The following is a 20,325-nucleotide window of genomic DNA, read 5'->3' as shown; positions in this document are numbered from 1 at the left end:
TGATATCAATTAAAATAATAATAACCGTGTTTGATTCCACACTCCTCCACTTGCACCTGGCTGGATGACCTTGGGCAAGCCATAGTTCTGATAAGAGCTGTCCTTGAAAAAGAGCCGTTTCTGTCAGAGCTCTCCCAGCCCCACCTACCTCACAGGGTGTCTGTTGTGGGGAGGGGAAGGGAAAGGAGTTTGTAAGCCACTCTGAGACTCCTTTGGGTGGTGAAGGGGGGTATAAATCCAATCTCTTCTTCCAATAATAATTATTATTATAATAATCTTGGCAGGAAGAACCTTCCATGTACTCTTTCCAGACCAGTCAGGGACAACAAGTTGATATTACCCTAGAATCTGTCAAGAGGATGGATCTGATAGTCCTGGTATATGGCTGAGTTCAGACTGGCAATTTGAAGTGCTAGGGAGTCGTGGCAAATAAGACCCGGAACAGACCCGGAATGGCTTCACACTGCAGCAAATGAAGCGGGAGGATACCGTGGAGGAAGCGCAAGGGAGTGTTCGCACTGTTGACCCGCCCCTGGAGGGCTGTTAGCAGCTGTTTCTGCGCTCCGCTGCATGCGCCTATGTGTTCATAGGCGCATGGGTGCCTGCTGGGGAAACAGACGGTGCCTCTTATCAATGACTGAGGGTTGTTCCCACCTTAGCAGCGCTTGCGTTCACACTCAGGGAACTGGGATCAACCCGCTCTACACATGGTTTGCTACCACTTTCATCTGGTACTTTTTAAACTCAGGAGGGAAGCAGCACAAGATGGCTTGAGTACGGCTGGGGGACGCCTGAGAGATGTGCCTGTGTGAACCCGCCCCTTTAATCCACTACTGAAACGCTCCTGAAACGTTTGGCTGTTGGGCCAAACTGCCAGTCTGAACTCAGCCTATGATTTGCATTTTACCGGCCATTGACGATAAGTTTGACCTGTTCTGACAACGTGCACTACTACAACTAGACCAGGGCATGGAAGAGCAAACCATCCTCTATGCAGTTCAGACAAGCAAAAGACCTTAGCTCCCACTTTCCCAGAAAATCTATGAGCACATATTTGAATTTTGCTCTTAAGAACCTAAGAGAAGCCAATGTTGGATCAGGCCAATGACCCCTCCAGTCCAACACTCTGTCACACAGTGGCCAAAAATACCAGGTGCCATCAGGAGGTCCGGCAGTGGGGCCAGGACACTAGACGCCCTCCTGCTGTTGCCCCCCCCCCAGCACCAAGAACACAGAGCATCACTTGCCCCGCAGTCCCTATCTATACCTTGTGGCTAATAGCCACCGATGGACCTCTGCTCCATATGCTTATTTAATTCCCTCTTGAAGCTGTCCATGCTTGTAGCCGCCACCACCTCCTGTGGCAGTGAATTCCATGTGTGTAGTGTATCAGGCCCCGACAGGGCCGGGCATGCCTGGACTTGTCCAGGCACAAACTCCTCAACCTTCATGCTAAAAGACAATGGGCAAGTAGGATCCTAGCCAGGCCCAATGAAAGGGCTAGGTCCCAGGCCAAGAGGCCAATAGGTCTCTTGGTTACTGTAAATAACCTATCGGGAGTGGGGGGGTGTTTGGTGGTGGGTTTCTCTGAGGGAATATAAGCCGGCCTGCGAGCCGACTAACTTGTCTTTGTTCCTGACTAAATAAAGGTATGCTTAGCTGAAATCACTCTCCGTATGCATACTTTTCAGAGTGCTAATCACTCTTCTCCTCCTCTAAAACTGTGCATGATCACAAACTCCAGGGTAGCCTGTAAAATGGAACAGAAATAAAGGAGCAGCCACCAACCTTACAGATCCATTCGCTCACTGAAAATGTCAACATGCACGTTGCTGCCACGGCCTTGCCCATCAATTTGGAACATGGTTTTATCAGGGGGGAAACAGAGACCCCAATTAGTGTAGAAGCTGAGGAAAGCAAGGATATCTGAGACACTGTCTGGACTTTCCATAGATATCTGAGAGTGTTAGGAGGGAAAGCAGAGCTAGAAAAGGCATGGTAATCTAATCTTTCAGAAAACACATGGAACAAAATTGGTGCTTTACAGCTCTGGGTTGCATTTCATAGAACTTTTAAAAATGATTATAATTTTCTTACATCAACACAAAATTATACAAAAATAGATACTAATTAATATTCATAGGATAAGCAATGCATAACACAGGAAAGTATCCATAGAATCATAGAGTTGGAAGGATCCTCCAGGGTCATCTAGTCCAATCCCTTGCACAATGCAAGGAATTCACAAATTCCTCCCTCTCCACACACCCAGTGACCTTTGCTCCATGCCCAAAAGGTGGCAAAAACCCCACCTCGAGGATCCCTAGCCAAAGTGGCCTGGAGAAAAATTGCTTCCTGACCCCAAAGTGGTGATCAGCATTTCTCTGGGCATGTAAGAAAGGGCCCCAAAGGCCATCCATCATATATCATATAACATACCTCCAATTCAATTTACCCAATAAAGAAAAAAAATAGCAAAACAAAGAACCCAAGCCTCTTACCTAAGCTGCAACTAATAATATAATAATATATTCAACTTTGTACAACTGTTACAGTCTATTATCTATCTTTTGTCCAAATAAACCTTAATATACTTTCTTTGACTCAGTCCTTTGGCTAAAGTCTATTCCAGTATACTATAAATGGGAGCTATATTTCCAATAACAACTCCTGGGTCTTAGTATTCCCTTCATGAATGTTCTTGTGAACTGTAACCACGTACCATACCTTTACCATCCAGTCATCCATGAACAATAGATTTGGCTCCTTCTAAGCCTGAGATAGCAGTTGCCTACTTGCAACCAATAGATTATATAGAACTTGACATTAAACTTTCTTCCCCAGAAATAATTGAGTAATCATATCACAATTAAACATCATGATAATTTGGGATGACCGCCTCCCAAAACTAGTTGGTGCCAGGAGACTTCCTGTGTATGTACCATTAACTACAGAGTACATAAAAGGATGTCCGTAGAGAACTGGGACAAGAGGCAACAGTCTGTAAGGAAAAAACAGCCACTAGAGGAAGAACATCCAGCCCATCCACGTGAAAGATATCAAGACATAGAAGAAGAAAGAAGGATAATGTTGGGAGTGTTGACTGTCCTGCTGGCGTGTCTCTTGGTTCTACGCTTTCTGAGACAACTCTGGTCAAACAGGTCCTACCCTCCAGGGCCCCTTCGGCTACCCATCATTGGAAGTGTTTGGCGATTTGGGGTCAAGCTTTACAAAGATACTTTAATCAAGGTAGGTCATTCCACATAATTAATCCGTGTAGTTAATTAAATAATTAAAGTGAGAACCATTTTCAATCATTTCCTTACTAGGTTTTGCACAGATATGTAATAGGAACATGCCTGGAGAATGTGGCAGAATTAGCCACCCCAAAGTTACAGTACTGCCAACTTGATAAGTTCACATCAAGCTTTAATAACATATATCATTTCAGCATTTGAAGGACACAGTCATTCTCTTTGCAGGACTGGAGTAGCAAAGACAATGATTTTTGACCTTCTTGAAGTCATTGCACATCGGAGGTCAAATGCTAGTCCACTATGAAACTCCTCTGATATCCGTCAGTTCAGTAAAAATAGAGAAGAGGGTAGCACATCCTTAGCTAAATGGAAGTCAGTAACCATGTTAAGGAGAAAAGTGAAATCTAACATTAGTTTGTGTGCTTAGCGACACCAGATATACCAGATCATTCAACATTTATATATGCCTTGTATAAAAAGAAAAGAAAAGAAGAACAAGTATCAATGTGATTTAGCCCTACATTCAAGCTGGTTTTGTCAATCTGACAGGACAGCACCTGCCCTTCGAAGCTATTGGAAACAAAACTTTTCTGCATAGTCAAAGAACAGTGAATGACCCTCAATGGGTGGACAGAAAACTATTGCTGCCACACGTAGGGAAGAAATGGCTAAAGCCGAATACTGCAAGTGCATAATACAGTCCCAAATGAATCAGAGCTGGTTATAGATCGTAACTGTGAAACTTTAGGAAATCACAGAATATGAACTTAACTATTGTGTAATGGCCAGATTGTTCTAAAGAGACTCTGCTGCATAAAATAGCTTCTGCTTGTGATTCATCTGGAACTGAAAACAAATGAGTTGGTTTCTTAAAAAATGAAAAAGAGATGAATGGCATGGAAACATTCATTTTCAGCGAGAAGGAGAAATTTGATCTCCAAAGCATTGACAGGCATCTGTCGTAGAGAGCGAAGAGGAAGGAACCCCCCCCCCAAGAGATCACAATATGTAAAACCTTATAATTATTTAGTGGATATTTTTTAGGAAAAATACACAATATTAATAGGAGGAGTACAATTTCGACACTGTTCTATATAATAGAAAAACATACCTATATTACACAAAACAAGGTAATTAGAAGGAGGAGGAAGTGGACGGAGAAAAGTGGAGGTAGCTATTCTAAAATGATCAGGTAAGTCAGTCCTTAATAATGGGTACCATTTAATACTTAATAATAGGTACCATTTAATACTTAATAATGGGTACCATTTATCTATTAAATCTCTTTGACATCGACCGGCATCAGTCACAGAGAAAGAAGAGGAAGGATCATTTTGAACCCCATTTGGGCCCCATTTAACAGTCCCTCTTCTAGTTTGTCATAAGTAGGAAAACCAAAAGAATACAAAATAATGCCAGCTCCTTCACAATGCTGGAAAGGAGAGAGGATTTCCCCATATCTCTTAAAGGGTGAACATAAGAACATAAGGGAAGCCAATGTTGGATCAGGCCAATGGTCCATCCAGTCCGTCACACAGTGGCCAAAAATACCAGGTGCAATCAGGAGGTCCAGCAGTGGGGCCAGGACACCAGAAGCCCTCCCACTGTTGCCCCCCCCCCAGCACGAAGACTACAGAGCATCACTTGCCCCAACTATAAGAACTTAAGAGAAGCCAATGTTGGATCAGGCCAATGGCCCATCCAGTCCAACACTCTGTCACACAGTGGCCAAAAATACCAGGTGCCATCAGGAGGTCCAGCAGTGGGGCCAGGACACTGGAAGCCGCCCCACTGTTGCCCCCCCAGGCACCAAGAATACAGAGCATCACTTGCCCCAGACCGAGAGTTCCTATCTATACCTTGTGGCTAATAGCCACTGATGGATCTCTGGTCCATATGCCTATCTAATTCTCTCTAGAAGCTTTCCATGCTTGTAGCTGCCGCCACCTCCTGTGGCAATGAATTCCATTTTTTAATCAGCTAAATGTCTGGGATTTCTGAACAAGACAGTTTAAAATATAGGAACAAGCATTTCACTAACATTATACTATTGCAGATGACTCATTCAAAGTCAGCGTTTTGGAAAACAAGAACTCAGAGAAGATCAAAACAGGGGCATGCATTCCTACTAATCAACAGATCTGCCGCACAATTGTGAACTCTTGCAACATGTATACCCATCAGCCAGATCTCGTTGCCTAGGCAGCAATGCTTGAGTTCTAAGAGAAGAGGCACAGTGTATCTGAACCGGTGTGTTCTTGCTTAGTCATATAAAGCTTTGCGGAGACCTGGAGAAGACCCTGATGCTGGGAAAGATTGAAGGTCAAAGAAGACGGGGACGGCAAAGGATGAGATGGTTAGACAGTGTCATAGATGCAACGAACATGAAGTTGAGCAAACTTCAGAGGACGGCGGAAGACCGGAAGGCCTGGCGTGATCTGGTCCACGGGGTCGCGAAGAGTCAGACTCGACTGTGCGACTGAACAACAACAAAACTGGACAATTTTCTCTCATGTAGATGGAAAGTGACACCTTTGTCTCTGAAAAATTCCAGCCTTTGTAGGCTAGGAGCTCCTTTAAGTTTAATCATACAGTGTGGATGTATCATCCTCCGGCAGTGAGTGCTTCCTTCAGTCACTTTTAGAAAACAAGATCAAACGAGGAATAAGGAAAGGTATAAGCAGCATGAGATTCTTAGTTTTCATTCCTACTGGAACAGTAAACAGCTCTTTGGGGATGCATCCTGGTGGTCTTGGAGGGTTGCCATCTCTAGGTTGGTAAAATTCCTAGAGATTTGGGAATGGAGCCTGGGGAGGATGGGGTTTGAGGAAACAGTGGACCTCAGCAGAGTATGTGAGAACATTACTCACATTAGGGTTGCCAAGTCCATCTTCTGCCCCCAGCGGGGGACTTTGGGAGCATTCCTGGAGGGGGCGGGGCATCCCCGACGGGATGACGTCACGTTGGGGACGTCCGCCGCCCCGCCCGCCCGATCTCCAGAAAGGCCAGTTCCCTGCACTTAAAGAAGCCGGCGTTTCCCTTTTAAGTGCACGGAGCCGGCGTTTCCCCTTTAAGAGCAAAGAGCCGGCATTTCCCTTTTAAGTGCACGGAGCTGAAATTTCCCTGCAAGCCTGATCTCAAGCGGAGATTGGGCTTGGGAGGAAACGTCCATGCACTTAAAGAGAGAAGGGACAGGGGTGGCTGTGGGTATCGGGGGCGGGGAACCCCTGGCGAACGGGGGGGGGGGGGGAGGTTTGGCAACCCTACCTCACATGGAGATATGGAAAGGGTAGCCTGCTACCATTACAGTGTTGAGTCTCTTCTTCATACTACAGCACTTGTTGAAAGTTAACTCAACATGGGAACACAGGCTAAATAGGTAACATCATTGAGCACTTTATTATTGTTAAATATGGTTTATTTTATGTTGTTTTTAATGTTTTCTTTGGCACATGTTGCCCTTATTTGTAAGCCGCCCCTAGCCCGTTCGCGGGGAGGGCGGGATATAAGTGCAATAATAAATAAATAAATAAATCAACAGCCTCCCATGTTTTACACTCTGCTTTGGCAGCCAGCTCTAACGCTGATGATGCCAGTACAGAAACACTTCCTGTTATCTGCAAAGAGCTTGGAGACCTGGTATGTCCCTTTCTAATCCCCTGTGGCATCTTCACATGGGCAGGATTTGGGACATTCCAATCCTCAGCCTGCCAGGAAGCTCACTGGGTGATCTCGGCCCAGTCACTCTCAGTCTGATCAACTTGATGGGGTTGTTGGAAAGATACAATCCAGGTGGGGGAAATAAATTAATGAATCATGCTTTAGTATAACAGATTTGTCTAGGGTTTGATATCGACAGCTGGGCGGGTTGACAAGTCAGAGGAACCAATAAAGTCATGCTGCTAGAAACAGAGACAACGTGGGGAAAGGGAGAAACCCGATAGAAAGGAAATCTGCAGAGAAGAGAAGGTCACACGGCCAGGGGCTGAAGAGGTAAAGAAGAGTGAACAGCACATGGTACAGTCAAACAAGCCAGCGGAATTAATTTACGTTTTTCTTTTGTCTCTTTCGATGCAAATGGCAGCTGGCCAAACAATATGGAAACATTTACATGCTGTGGCTGGGACCCAAACCTATAGTTGTCCTGTCTGGATATGAAGCAGTGAAAGAAGGACTGATAGACCACCTAGAAGACTTTGCTGATCGGCCGGTGACCCCATTCCTGAAAGCTGTAGGAAAAGAACGGGGTAAGTTCTTGGGAAGAGTAAAAAAAAATGGCTTAAATGAAAGATAATCTTTGTTCTCCCTGAAGGTACAAGGAGCAATCTGAATGTTGCTGTCACTTTTAGATTTATCTGTCTGGTGAAAACCGGAACCTGAAGTTGCTCTGCGTTTACTAGCTTAGTCATTTGGCACTGTGACATAACTGGTTGTTAGTGTTTTCTACATAAACTTGACAATCCACAAAGGAGATCTCAGGTTACTGTCTTCTGAAGGGGATCAAGGGGAAACTTGCAAGGAAGCTGTCTGATTCCTTTTTCGCAGGGACAGAATCTAGGTACGTAGCACCCTACAGCTTCCCCCTTTTTCCTGGTGGACCTTGAGAAGACTTCATTTACCAAAGGGGGGGGTGTTGGTTTCTCACACCCTGTTCTTTCTTCAGTCAGCCACTTGCGGCTTTCTGACCTTTATAATGCTGCTAGAAGCTCTTTGAATTGCTAAAGTCGGATGGGAAGCAAAAGTAAAAGGTAACAAGAAATAAAACCAGAAATCTAAATGCAGTGTTCCAGCAACTTGCACATAAAGAGCGGGAGAACTGTTATAATAACCACTGTAAAGACATAGAAGAAAGTAACAAAAAAGGAAGAACAAGAGATCTGTTCCGCAAGATCAAAAAAAAAAAATCAAAGGGAAATTTAAAGCACTGTTAGGAATGCTGAGAGATCAGCACAGAAATACATTAACTGAACAGGACAAAATAAAGAAAAAATGGAAACCTTTATTGGCATATGTATACACATACAATAGGAGATCAGATTAAATATAGATCTGAAAATACAAATCCATATAGGGTAAAATTGGAGCTACGGCGCAGAAAAACAGCATGAAAGCAGAAAAACCTAATGGTTACTTATCAGAACGTATAGCCATAGCACTAAGAAGAAACCTTGCTACTATTTCGGTTATTTCTGTATCTTGATTATCAAGCAAAAATAGAAGCTTAAAATTGTCAGGAATCTCTGAGAATTGAGCTAATATAGGATACAGAAGATCCTGGCGGGGCACCAGATAAAAGGGACATTGAAGGAGAACATGGGGGACAGTTTCAACACAGTCCTTCTTACAAGGACAGCACCTGCTGGAGTAGGGGATCCCCTGGAATCTGCCAGAGATAAGAGCAGAAGGAAGGACATTAAATCTGGCCGAGGAGATGGCTCTGCGCACATTTGGAGCGATAAGTTAATAAAGATATACAGCTGGAAGATTTGCATTTGGAACAATCCCTAAATTTAGGGGAGAACAGGTTCTGTTGGCGAAGCTATAAAGAGTTTGCAACTCTGAGCCCAATAAACTAGCTTTTATTTTTTTAAAAGCCTCAAGCTCAGAAAGCAAGGATAGAGATTCCGAGGGTAAATTCAAGGAGCATATTTTGGCTTCGATGTGAGATAGCCAGCTGGAATTGGCAGTTTCCTTGTTTTGCTCTGCCTGGTCCTCACACCTATTATTTAGCCAAAAGGGAAGTCTGAAGGTCTTGGGAGGGTACTCTGGGCCTTCTCAAGGGAACCTAAATCCAGAGTGGTGGCAGCGCCAGGTGAAACCCAACCTGAGTCGTGACAACTCCAGACGAATGAGTGAGAGCATGCCATACAGTCCATCTGCAGGCCTATGAGGTGCTGGAAAATATTTTTTCCCCCTCTGCCACTATTGTGTAAGCCGAATCTTGGTTTGTGACAATAACATCCCAAGTCCAACCCTGTTAATTATGTTAATTTGGTGCCTAATTAGGAGCACATTAACATTTCTGGTGATGAAATCACTCACCTGTTCCAGCTTGGAGACCAAGTTGATCTCGTACCTGACTTGTCAGATACACCTGCTGGTATGTTTTTTTAATGTATAGATTCCATTTGACCTGGTCAAAGGATACTGACGGGACTCTTGGGAACGTGACAGGAGCCGCTTCTGCTCTTGATCTGTGCCCATCCTGGCTTTTGAAAGCAAGCTGAGAGAAGTTATTGGAGCCTTGGTTAAAATCATTAATGCCTTGCTAACCAGGAGGGGTGCTCTACATAAACCTTTGAAGGAAACTGTTATTAGACCTTTCCTTTAAAAACCTTCATTGATTAAAGATGAAGTGGACAGTTTTAGGCAAGTCCCTAATTTACCTTTTCTGGGAAGGGAATAGATCATGTGGTGGCAGAACAGCTGTTGGATGCTTGGATGACACATCTGCTCTTGATTTATTTCAATCCAGATTTAGGTATGGGTTCAGAACCAAGGCAGCTTTTGTTGCACTAATGGACCACCCTTGTTTAAACGTAGGGAGGAGACAGATATCTTCATTAATATTGTTAAATGTACTGGTGATGTTTGATAAGTTGACCATTCCATTTGTCCATCAGTTGGAATCCAGTGCTGATGTTAAGACAGTAGGTAATCGGTGATTTTGATCTTTTCTGTCCAATTTTCTGTCCAATTGGATACAAAGAGGATTGGAACACTTTCCCTATGAGGAAAGGTTAAAGCATTTAGGGCTCTTTAGCTTGGAGAAACGGTGACTGAGGGGAGACATGATTGAGGTTTATAAGATTATGCATGGGATAGAGCAGGTAGAGAAACAGGTACTTTTCTCCCTTTCTCACCATACAAGAACTCATGGGCACTCAATGAAATTGCTGAGCAGTCGGGTTAGAACGGATAAAAGGAAGTACTTCTTCACCCAAAGAGTGAATAACACATGGAATTCACTGCCACAGGAAGTGGCGGCGGCTACAAGCATGAACGGCTTCAAAAGGGAATTAGATAAGCATATGGAGCAGAGGTCCATCAGTGGCTATTAGCCACAAGGTATAGATAGGGGCTCTGGGGCAAGTGATGCTCTGTCTTCTTGGTGCTTGGGGGGGGTCAACAGTGGGGGGGCTTCTAATGTCCTGGCCCCACTGGTGGACCTCCTGATGGCACCTGGTATTTCTGGCCACTGTGTGACAGAGTGTTGGACTGGATGGGCCTTTGGCCTGATCCAACATTGGTGTCTCTTATGTTCTTATGAGAAAGGCTGGGTATAAAGGAATTGAATATACAAAATATATAAACAAAAATAAGCCTACTCCATTTAGTATACTAGCATGGAGAAGACTCTGATGCTGGGAAAGACTGAAGGTCAAAGAAGAAGGGAAGGGGACGGCAAAGGATGACATGGTTAGACAGGGTTATCAATGCAACAAACATGAAATTAAGCAAACTACAGGGGACAGCGGAAGACAGGAGGGCCTGGCCTGATGTGGTCCATGGGGTCGCAAAGAGTCAGACTCGACTGTGTGACTGAGCAACAACATAGCCTTTTCCCTTGATGAGCTAGCTTACTACCTGCAGAGAGCTATTTTCCCCTTGCGGCAGTGCTCAAAATTCCCTCCCATTGCCTGTGATACAAACAACAGCTGTGAGTGGATGGAGAATGTCTATGCATTGAGCTCAACTGGAAAGGAATGAGATTCTTATTAGCCACAAGGTATAGATAGGGGCTCTGGGGCAAGTGATGCTCTGTCTTCTTGGTGCTTGGGGGGGGGTCAACAGTGGGAGGGCTTCTAATGTCCTGGCCCCACTAGTGGACCTCCTGATGGCACCTGGTATTTCTGGCCACTATGTGACACAGAGTGTTGGACTGGATGGCCCTTTGGCCTGATCCAACACTGGCGTCTCTTATGTTCTTATGTTCACTGGAAAAGCAGACTCTGTGGGTTGGGATTTGTTCTGTGGAGTCTTTCAGGCTTCTGTCCTCTCACCCATGCTCTTCAGCATTTACATAAGAGATCCTCTGTACTTTTAGTGTTGCAGGTCATCAGTATGCAGATGACATCCGGCTTTATATTTCAGTTTCTGAGCCTCCAGATGTAGCCGTCTTGACCCTGAACCAGTGTTTTTGGGTCATGGTTAAGTGCTTATGGCAGGATTAGCTGAAATTGAATCCAGGCACATCCAGGTGACATGCCAGTGGGGAAGGTTGATGTTTTAGAAGAACTGGATCCACTTGTGGTGGATGGAGTTGGCATTTGCAGAGCAGGTTGAGACCATGGGTGGATCCAGTCTTGCTGTGGGGAAAATCAAGTTCATGTGGTGGCCTTCTGTGAGCTGCATCTGGTTCACCTTTCTTACAATCAGCCACTCTGGCCATGGTAATCCATGTTTTTGTAACCCCACTGTTGGCTTACTGTAACGTTTTCCTGGATGGTGCTACTATCCAGACCCTTCCAGTCTGGCTTTCACCCTAAGACGGAGACTGCACTGGTCACCCTCATGGATGACCTTTGGAGACACATAGATCCAGGCAGGTTGGCGCTGCTCTTTCTTCTTGACTTAACAGCAGCGTTTGGACATGGTCAACCATGATCTCTTGGCCCGCTGCCTTGCTGATGTTGGAATATGGGGGACTGCCTTACAATGGCTCCCCTCCTTCCTTTTGTGGGTAAAAAATAGTAAAAAATGCTTAATTACTCAGAGTTTTCAATGGATCTTTGCTTCACTGGAGAGGAGACATTTCTTTCTGTTTAAAAGGCTTTATTTCTACGGGTAAAAGGTACACAGGAAACCTACAAAGAAACATATCTTAGAGCTACATTGTCTTATCCTATTTCTCGGAAAGCATGCTCACAACAAAGAGTACACAACAATGGAGAATCTCCTTCTTCTTGACCCTTAGAAAGGAAGTCACCTGAAACCAGTAACCAATGGTTTAGTAAACAGACTAAGATTTTCCCGGGCTATTTTCCCATTGGCTCTGAGCCAGGTTTCCCTTCCAGGTCAGTCTAAACAATAGCATAGAAAGGTAAACAAGTTAACCCTATAATGGCTGGAATCTGAGACCTTGCAACCCATACATTTCCAACACCTTTATGGTTGGGGACAGAGGGTGGTAATTGGGGAGGAGTTGTCCCAGCGACATCCACTAATATGTGGTGTGCCACAAGGGGCTATCCTCTCCCTGGTGCTGTTTAACGTCTATATGCGCCCCCTCACCCAGTTGGCCCAGAGGTATGGGCTGGGTCGTCATCAATATGGTGGTGATACCCAGCTCTTATCTGTTGATAGACACATGGACATAAGAACATAAGAGATGCCAATGTTGGATCAGGCCAAAGGCCCATCCAGTCCAACACTCTGTATCACACAGTGGCCAGAAATACCAGTGCCATCAGGAGGTGCACCAGTGGGGCCAGGACATTAGAAGCGCTCCCACTGTTGACCCCTCCCCAAGCACCAAGAAGACAGAGCATCACTTGCCCCAGAGCCCCTATCTATACCTTGTGGCTAACAGCCACTGATGGACCTCTGCTCCATATGCTTATCTCATTCCCTTTTGAAGCCGTCCATGCTTGTAGCCGCCACCACTTCCTGTGGACAGACTCCACTTTGGAGGTATTGAACAGGGCATTGTTCTGGATGGTTTCAATGGAGTTGACTGAAACTGAATCCAACAAAGACGGAGGTCCTATACCTAGGCCGTGGGAATCTGGGACTGGGAATCCCAACTCTCGACAGGACACAGTTGGTGCCATTGCCGGGGGTGAAGAGCTTAGGGGTGGTCCTGGATGCCTCACTTTCTATGGAGGCCCAGGTTACCACCATTGCTTGATCATCCTTTTATCACCTCCAGCGGGTCAAGCAACTGGCTTCCTATTGCACTTCTCAGGATTTGGCTACAGTGACCCAGGCAATAAGAACATAAGAACATAAGAGATGCCAATGTTGGATCAGGCCAAAGGCCCATCCAGTCCAACACTCTGTCACACAGTGGCCAGAAATACCAGGTGCCATAAGGGGGTCCAGCAGTGGGGCCAGGACACTAGAAGCCCTCCCACTGTTGTCCCCCGCCCCAGCACCAAGAAGACAGAGCATCCCTTGCCCCAGCTATAAGAACATAAGAGAAGTCAATGTTGGATCAGGCCAAAGGCCCATCCAGTCCAACACTCTGAATCACACAGTGGCCAGAAATACCAGGGGCCATCAGGAGGTCCACCAGTGGGGCCAGGACATTAGAAGCCCTCCCACTGTTGACCCCCCCCAGCACCAAGAAGACAGAGCATCATTTGCCCCAGAGCTCCTATCCATACCTTGTGGCTGATAGCCACTGATGGACCTCTGCTCCATATGCTCATCCAATTCCCTCTTGAAGCCGTCCATGCTTGTAGCCGCCACCACTTCCTGTGGCAGTGAATTCCATGTGTTAATCACTCTTTGGGTGAAGAACGACTTCCTTTTATCCATTCTAACCCGACCGCTGAGCAATTTCATGGAGTGCCCACGAGTTCTTGTATTGTGAGAAAGGGAGAAAAGTACCTCTTTCTCTACCTGCTCTACCCCTGGCAATGGTCACTACCAGATGGGATTATAGTAACTCAGTCTACATGGGGCTACCCTTGTACTTGACCCAGAAACTGCAGCTAGTGCAGAACACAGCGGCATGGGTGTTGACAGAGACGTCTGTGTGGGTGCGCATTCAACCCGTGCTGTGCCAACTGCACTGGCTGCCAATAGAGTACCGGGTCCGGTTCAAGGTTTTGGGGCTAACCTTCAAAGCCCTAAGCGGCCAGGACCCCATATATCTTTGGGACCACCTCTCCCCTTATGTGTCTCGCAGAGCCCTACGGGTCAGCGATCAACATCTTTTATCTTTTTTCCACTTGAGATCAGGGCTCTGTGGGATCTGTTACAATTCCGCGGGGCCTGTAAAATGGAGCTGTTCTGCCGGGCTTTCGCTTGAGGCTTTGGATGGCCAAATCCATCTTGGCTTCCCTTGCTGACAGTGCTGATTTTCTTAATCTAGGCCCCGGTCACACGGAGCATTAGGCACGCTAGAGAGACAGAAGATAGGTGGATTTTCCGGGCGCAATCTCACCGCCACATCTGGGAAGCGTAGAGCTCCCATGGCGCACCCGAGGCTTCCCGCCGAAGATGCGGGATAAAAGACTCGTACCTCAGAGGTACTAGTTTCCAGAAACCGTGGGGCAAGGGCGGGCGTCTGATCGCGTTTCCAGTGGTAGTTCCAGCGCCCGCCCATGTCCCCTCGCAAAAACATGTTTTTCCCCAAGTCTCCATGGATGCGCACAAGCACCCAACGGAGCATGCGCACATTTAAGTTTTAAAAACAAAACACAACCCCGTATGCCGCGCCGCTCCACTTCTTTGCCGCGTGTGTGATCTGCACCTCCCCCCTAACCGCGGGAGCTTGATGGGACCTCAACCTGAAGCCTGATCGCGCAGTCACATGTTAGTTTGCTCTGGGGCAAACAGCCACGCCTCCCCCCCCCCGCATTTTTCTGCCCGTGTGGCTGAGGCCCTAGTGAATTGTCCAGTGCGCCACTCTGAAACACTTCCATCTGAGCTCTGTTACCAAGGCAAGCGCGCTCTCGTTCGCTGCACAGTTGATTTTAATATTGATTTTATTGTTACACTTCTACTTATTGTTATTGTGGCCACAATCTTTATGCGACTTTGTAACCCACGTGCAAGGCGGGCGGGACAGAAATCGAAGTAATAAATAATAATGTGAGTTATGTTGGACTGCCGCTGAAGAAAACCCAGTGAGTGCGGCTGGTTCAGAATGCAGCATCATGAGTATTGTTAGGTAGCCTTGCTGATCTGAAGCAACAGGAAGAAATTTGAGTCCAGTGGCCCCCCCACCCCCGTTTTAAAGCAGCTACCTTTGCTGTTAGTTTCTAAGTTCAATTAAAGGTTTCATTTATGACCTTTAAAGCCATTTAAGGCCTATGACCCACATACTGAAAACACCACTTCTTACTTTGCATACCTGTGTGTAAAGTGCAGTCCTAAGGCTGCCACTTGCTAGTCATTACCAGGGGTAATTTCAAAGAAAAAGAGGTGCAGGAGCTCATTAGCACAACTCATTAGCATAACTTATTTGCATATGCCACACCCCCTGACATCACCGGAAGTGTGTCAGAAGGCAACTCCCACAGCTCAGGCTCCACTGGACTGTTTTGGATTGCTAACTATTGGGGGGGGGCGTGCAGATCTGTCCTCGCAGAGGAGAGAGAGCTTGTGCCTGAATAAAACTTGGTCTTAAAGGTGCCACTGGACAGTTTTGGACCGGGGGGGGGGGCTCTGCAACTTATCTGCCTGCTTCTTGCTCTGGGTGAGAGCTGCTGGGAGCAGGGGGTGGGGCTTGTTGCATGTGCCCACCCCCTGGGCTCCTTACTGCTGGAGCTCCGCTCCTGTGCACTCCTGCAGGAAATGACCCTTGTTCCGGGCTTTTTTGGTAGAAAAAGCTCAGCAGGTCTCATTAGCACAACAGGCCACAGCCAACAGCAGAAAACTCATTAGCCTATTAGGCCACACCCCTGACAGCACATCTCATTAGCATATTAGGCCATGCCCCCATGTTGCCAGAAGTGTGGTCATCCAGCCACACCCACCTTTTGCTTCTTATTCTGTTTACTTTGTTGTCAAAACCCTGGGCTTTTTTTGTAGCAGGAACTTCTTTGCATGTTAGGCCAGTCCTAAAGAGTTTCTGCTGTTGGGTGTGGCCTGTTATGCTAATGAGTTCCTGCTGGGCATGGCCAGATCAGGAGCCAGGCGAAACTCCGTTCCTGTGCGTTCCTGCCCAAAAATAGCCCTGCGCCTTGTTCATTACCTTGCTCAAGGTTAGCATGTGCATTTTCCACCATAGCTTATATAACAGGCTCCATAAAGAAGTAAGGAGGGTGCAGTCTATAGAGGTTTTAAGGAGGCAATTCAAGGCGATTCTATTTGGTAGGGCATAGGCTGCAGGAATCTGTGGGATTGGTATACATGGTTTCATTCTAGTCTGTATGCTTTTAAATTTGAATTGGTAAGATGTCTTGAGCCATAGGAAAGATGGGGCTGGAATATTTTAATAAATACAAATGAATAAATAATGCACAGTAACATTATAACTGCCCATTGTCATGATCTCTGAATTGTCAAGTTTCTTTTATTTCTAAAGCAAGTATCTAGCCTTTGTCATTGTGATTTGTACACAAAAGGGCTAGGAACGTTTTATCTTGTTGGTACAGAATATGTTATTTCAACTTTTGGGGTTCTTGCTATAGTATTGTTGCAAACCGAAGAAGTTAATGTTGTAATACGGAGAACAAAGTTTGAGTCCAGTGGCACCTTTAAGACCAGCAAAGTTTAATTCAGGGTATAAGCTTTTGTGTGCAAACATACTTCTGATATATGAAGAAGTGTGCTTGCACATGAATGGTTATCCCTTGAATTAAACTTTGTTGGTCTTAAAGGTGCCACTGGACTCAAACTTTGTTCCGCTGCGTCAGTCCAACACGGCTACCCACCTGAATCTGTTGTAAGATGTGATATATATATATATTTCTAATAAAATTGTTAGAAAAAGAAAGCTTTTTCAATTAAGAAAGTTTGTTGTTTTCTAGTCTGGCAACCTAAATATTTTTTTTTAATGTAATTTCTTTGAGGACTAATTTCACATTGATTCTTCATGGCTTTAGGTATTATATTGTCAAATGGTCACACATGGAAGCAACAAAGGAAGTTCGGGCTAGCCACCATGCGGAAGCTGGGACTGGGGAAGAAAGGCCTGGAGCACCAAATAGAAGAGGAGGCCCATCAGCTTGTCGAGACTTTTGCTCGTGTGAAGGGTATGTGATGTCAGGAAACTGGGCTGACCAATGCTTGCTGTAGTCTACCAACACGTTCTCTGAGGCTTGGCATTTAGTCATGCCAGCCACATGACCACAGAGAAGTCTTCGGACAGTGCTGACTCTTCAGCTTGGAAACGGAGATGAGCACCCACCCCCTAGAGTCAGTTTCGGCTAGCTTTTGAACAAGGGAAACCTTTACCTTCACCTTTTTACCAACGCCAGCACACCAGCCCCATTTTTCCCAAGGTCCCCTTACTAGTGTTTGAGGTGCCAGTGACCAACAGATGTGATTGCCCATTATCCCACTCCCACATCAGCTAGCTATTCAATAACAACAATCACAACCCTAGATAAATTTCCCCATATTGGGAGTTAGAAACACCATCAAGGTTACTTACATGGCATCCAAATAACTCTTTCTCCTTTCATTTATATTTAATCATAAAGTCAGTAGAGAGAGAATAGCAAAAAAGAACAAGCGCTCATCTATACCAAAACAGACAGGAGAATTATGGCTGCAGCAGGATAGCTTTCTAAATTTTCTTTTTTTAAAAGGATTTTATTGAGAATTTTATAACAGAGAAGTAAAAAAACCCAAAGTTATAGAGATAGAGATGAAAGGGAGGGAGGGAGGAAGGAAAAACATACAGAGATAAAGAAATATAAAGACTTCCGATTTTCTCTACATGAAATTGCAGATTTGACTCTTACTCTGTTATTGCAACCAAATATTAATTCTCTTTTCCCTATTGCTTACATTTTTTCTTTTCCCTTAATCAACAAATCCAAATTCTATGACTTTTTCCATTTTGTCTGTCCATTAGACCAAGAATAAATTTCTCTGATTTCATTTGTAAATTAATCTTTTAAATCTTCTGAATTAATTAATGTATTTGTATCCAGAATTATTTAGCCTTATTGTAAGTCCACCATAATTGATAAAATGTCCCTTCATGTTGTTCACATGTCTAACATCTATTTGAGATACTTTTACACATTTTAAATAATTTCTCTGGTGACATATACCATCAGTACATTATTTTATAACAATTCTCTTTAAGACTAGAACTTGACGTAAATTTAAGATCTTTCTTCCACATGTATTCCCATTGTTCCATTTGTATATTATGTCCAACATTTTTCAACAATTTTATCATACATTCTTTCATTCGTTCTTCCTCAGTCTTGAATTTCAATAGTAGTTTAGTTTATACATTAGTTTATACATTTTAGCAATAACATGCTCATCATTTGTACAAGATTGTGTTTCAAATTCAGTTTTGGATTGTTCAAAATCACAAGTTCTCTTATCTTTTTTAAACCTTTCTAATAATTGTGCATAAAAACCCATTGACATTTATCCTTCTATTATCAAATCTTCTCTTAATTTAATTTTACATTTCCCTTGAGAAAAGACTAATATATCATGATATGTTAACCAATTATGCTTAGTTATTATTTCTCAACTATAAAAAGCTTCTTGGGAAGATAGCCACAAAGGTGTTTTCGGACATAACCTAAGGCATTATTTATTCCATATTCTCAGGATGGCACATCTAATATGATGATTTTTAAATTTCATTCCATATCTTGACATAATTGTTTTGAAATAACATATAATTCATATTTGTCAACATAATACCCAGATATTTTACCTTCTTTTCCACCTTAAAACCAGTTTTACTCATCAGTTCTATTTGATCTTGTATCTTCATATTTTCGTTAACATCTTTGTTTTGTGTTTATTAATTTTAAATCCTGCTAATGCATCAAATTCTTTCAATTTAGCCATTAATACTTCAGTTCTCTTTAAAATGTCTTACAAAACTAACACAATATCATCTGCAAAGGCTCAGTTTGTAATTTTCTTCTTTGATATTTACACCCCCAATCCTCTTCACATGTCTTACATCTCTATTCAATATTTCAAGAACCAAGATGAACAAGAGGGAGGACAAAGGGCAAACTTGTTTTGTTCCTTTTTGAATCATGCATGGTTTAGATAAGTCTCCATTTACAATTATTTGTGTTGTCTGTGAAGTATAAATCAATTTCACCCTTTGAATAAAGTTCTCTCCAAAACTCATACCTTCTAAAATCTTAAACAGAAAGATCCAGTTCAAATTATCAAATGCTTTCTCTGCCTCTATAAAAATCAGTGTGGCTTGCTTTTCACTGAGTGTTTCAAAATACTCCAAAATATTTAAAAACAACTATAACATTGTCTTTAAACTCTCTTTGGGGCAAAAATCCACAATGATCTTCATGAAGAAATTCTTGTAGAATTATTTAAAATATTTGAGCTAGAATCACTGTAAACAACTTATAGTCATTATTTAATAAAGATATTCGACTATAATTTCTAGTCAACATCAGGTCTTGACCCTCTTTAGGTATTAATGTTATATTAGCATCTTTCCAGGTCAGTGGAATCTTTCCTCTGTGTAAAATAGAAATCATATTTTACAAATGCTGTAAGATTTCATCCTCAAAGTACTTGTAATACAAACCCAGTAATCCATCTGGTCCATGAACTGTTCATTGTTTAATTTTTTATAGCTTCTACAACTTCTCTTATCATTATATATCCATTCATAATTTACAAATGCTGTAAGATTTCATCCTCAAAGTACTTGTAATACAAACCCAGTAATCCATCTGGTCCATGAACTTTTCATTGTTTAATTTTTTATAGCTTCTACAACTTCTCTTATCATTATAGATCCATTCATAATTCACTTTTGTTCTTCTGTAATTTTAGGTAAATTTTGTTTCATCATTCATTCAGTTTTTCATTCATTCAGTTTATTAGGTTTAAAAGCTTATAAGCCATACACCATAAAAACAATTTTCATCTCTGACACATCTTGGCCTTTATATAAAGTAGAATAATACTTATAAAATGCTTTTTGGATAGCCACATTGTCGACTAATACTTTAGCTCCCTCTTGTATTTTTTAATATTGTTTTCTTTTCTCTTTCTTTTCTCAATTTATAGCCAGCCACCTTCCAGGTTTATTTACAAATTCTTTTTTGTTTGTTTTACATAATTCAGTTTTATTTCCACATCTCTTATTGTTAACAGATTACTGTTGCTGCATTTTTTTTTATTTGATGAGATATATTTATATCCCCCAGAAAAATTAATTTGTCTTATTTTCTTTTAATCTTGTCTACAATATTTTGTAATTTCT

At 43.4% G+C, this 20,325-nt stretch overlaps 1 protein-coding gene across 1 annotated transcript in view; it reads left to right on the top strand.

Annotated features, from left to right (window-relative positions):
• The first annotated feature begins 3,003 nt into the window (after positions 1-3,003).
• Positions 3,004-20,325, top strand: part of LOC107109142 (cytochrome P450 2J5-like) — a 36,613-nt gene continuing 19,291 nt past the window's right edge. Inside the window, exons 1-3 of the mRNA XM_015409716.1 lie at positions 3,004-3,249; positions 7,342-7,504; positions 16,979-17,128. Coding sequence (XP_015265202.1) covers positions 3,088-3,249; positions 7,342-7,504; positions 16,979-17,128 — 475 coding nt within the window. The 5' untranslated portion in view covers positions 3,004-3,087. The remainder of the gene's footprint in view (positions 3,250-7,341; positions 7,505-16,978; positions 17,129-20,325) is intronic.

The sequence above is a fragment of the Gekko japonicus genome, unplaced genomic scaffold, assembly GCF_001447785.1.
Source record: "Gekko japonicus isolate JY-2015 unplaced genomic scaffold, Gekko_japonicus_V1.1 scaffold3536, whole genome shotgun sequence".
Classification (NCBI taxonomy): domain Eukaryota; kingdom Metazoa; phylum Chordata; class Lepidosauria; order Squamata; family Gekkonidae; genus Gekko; species Gekko japonicus.
The sequence above is the reverse complement of the archived record's forward strand: the minus strand, read 5'-3'. Positions and strand labels throughout refer to the sequence as shown.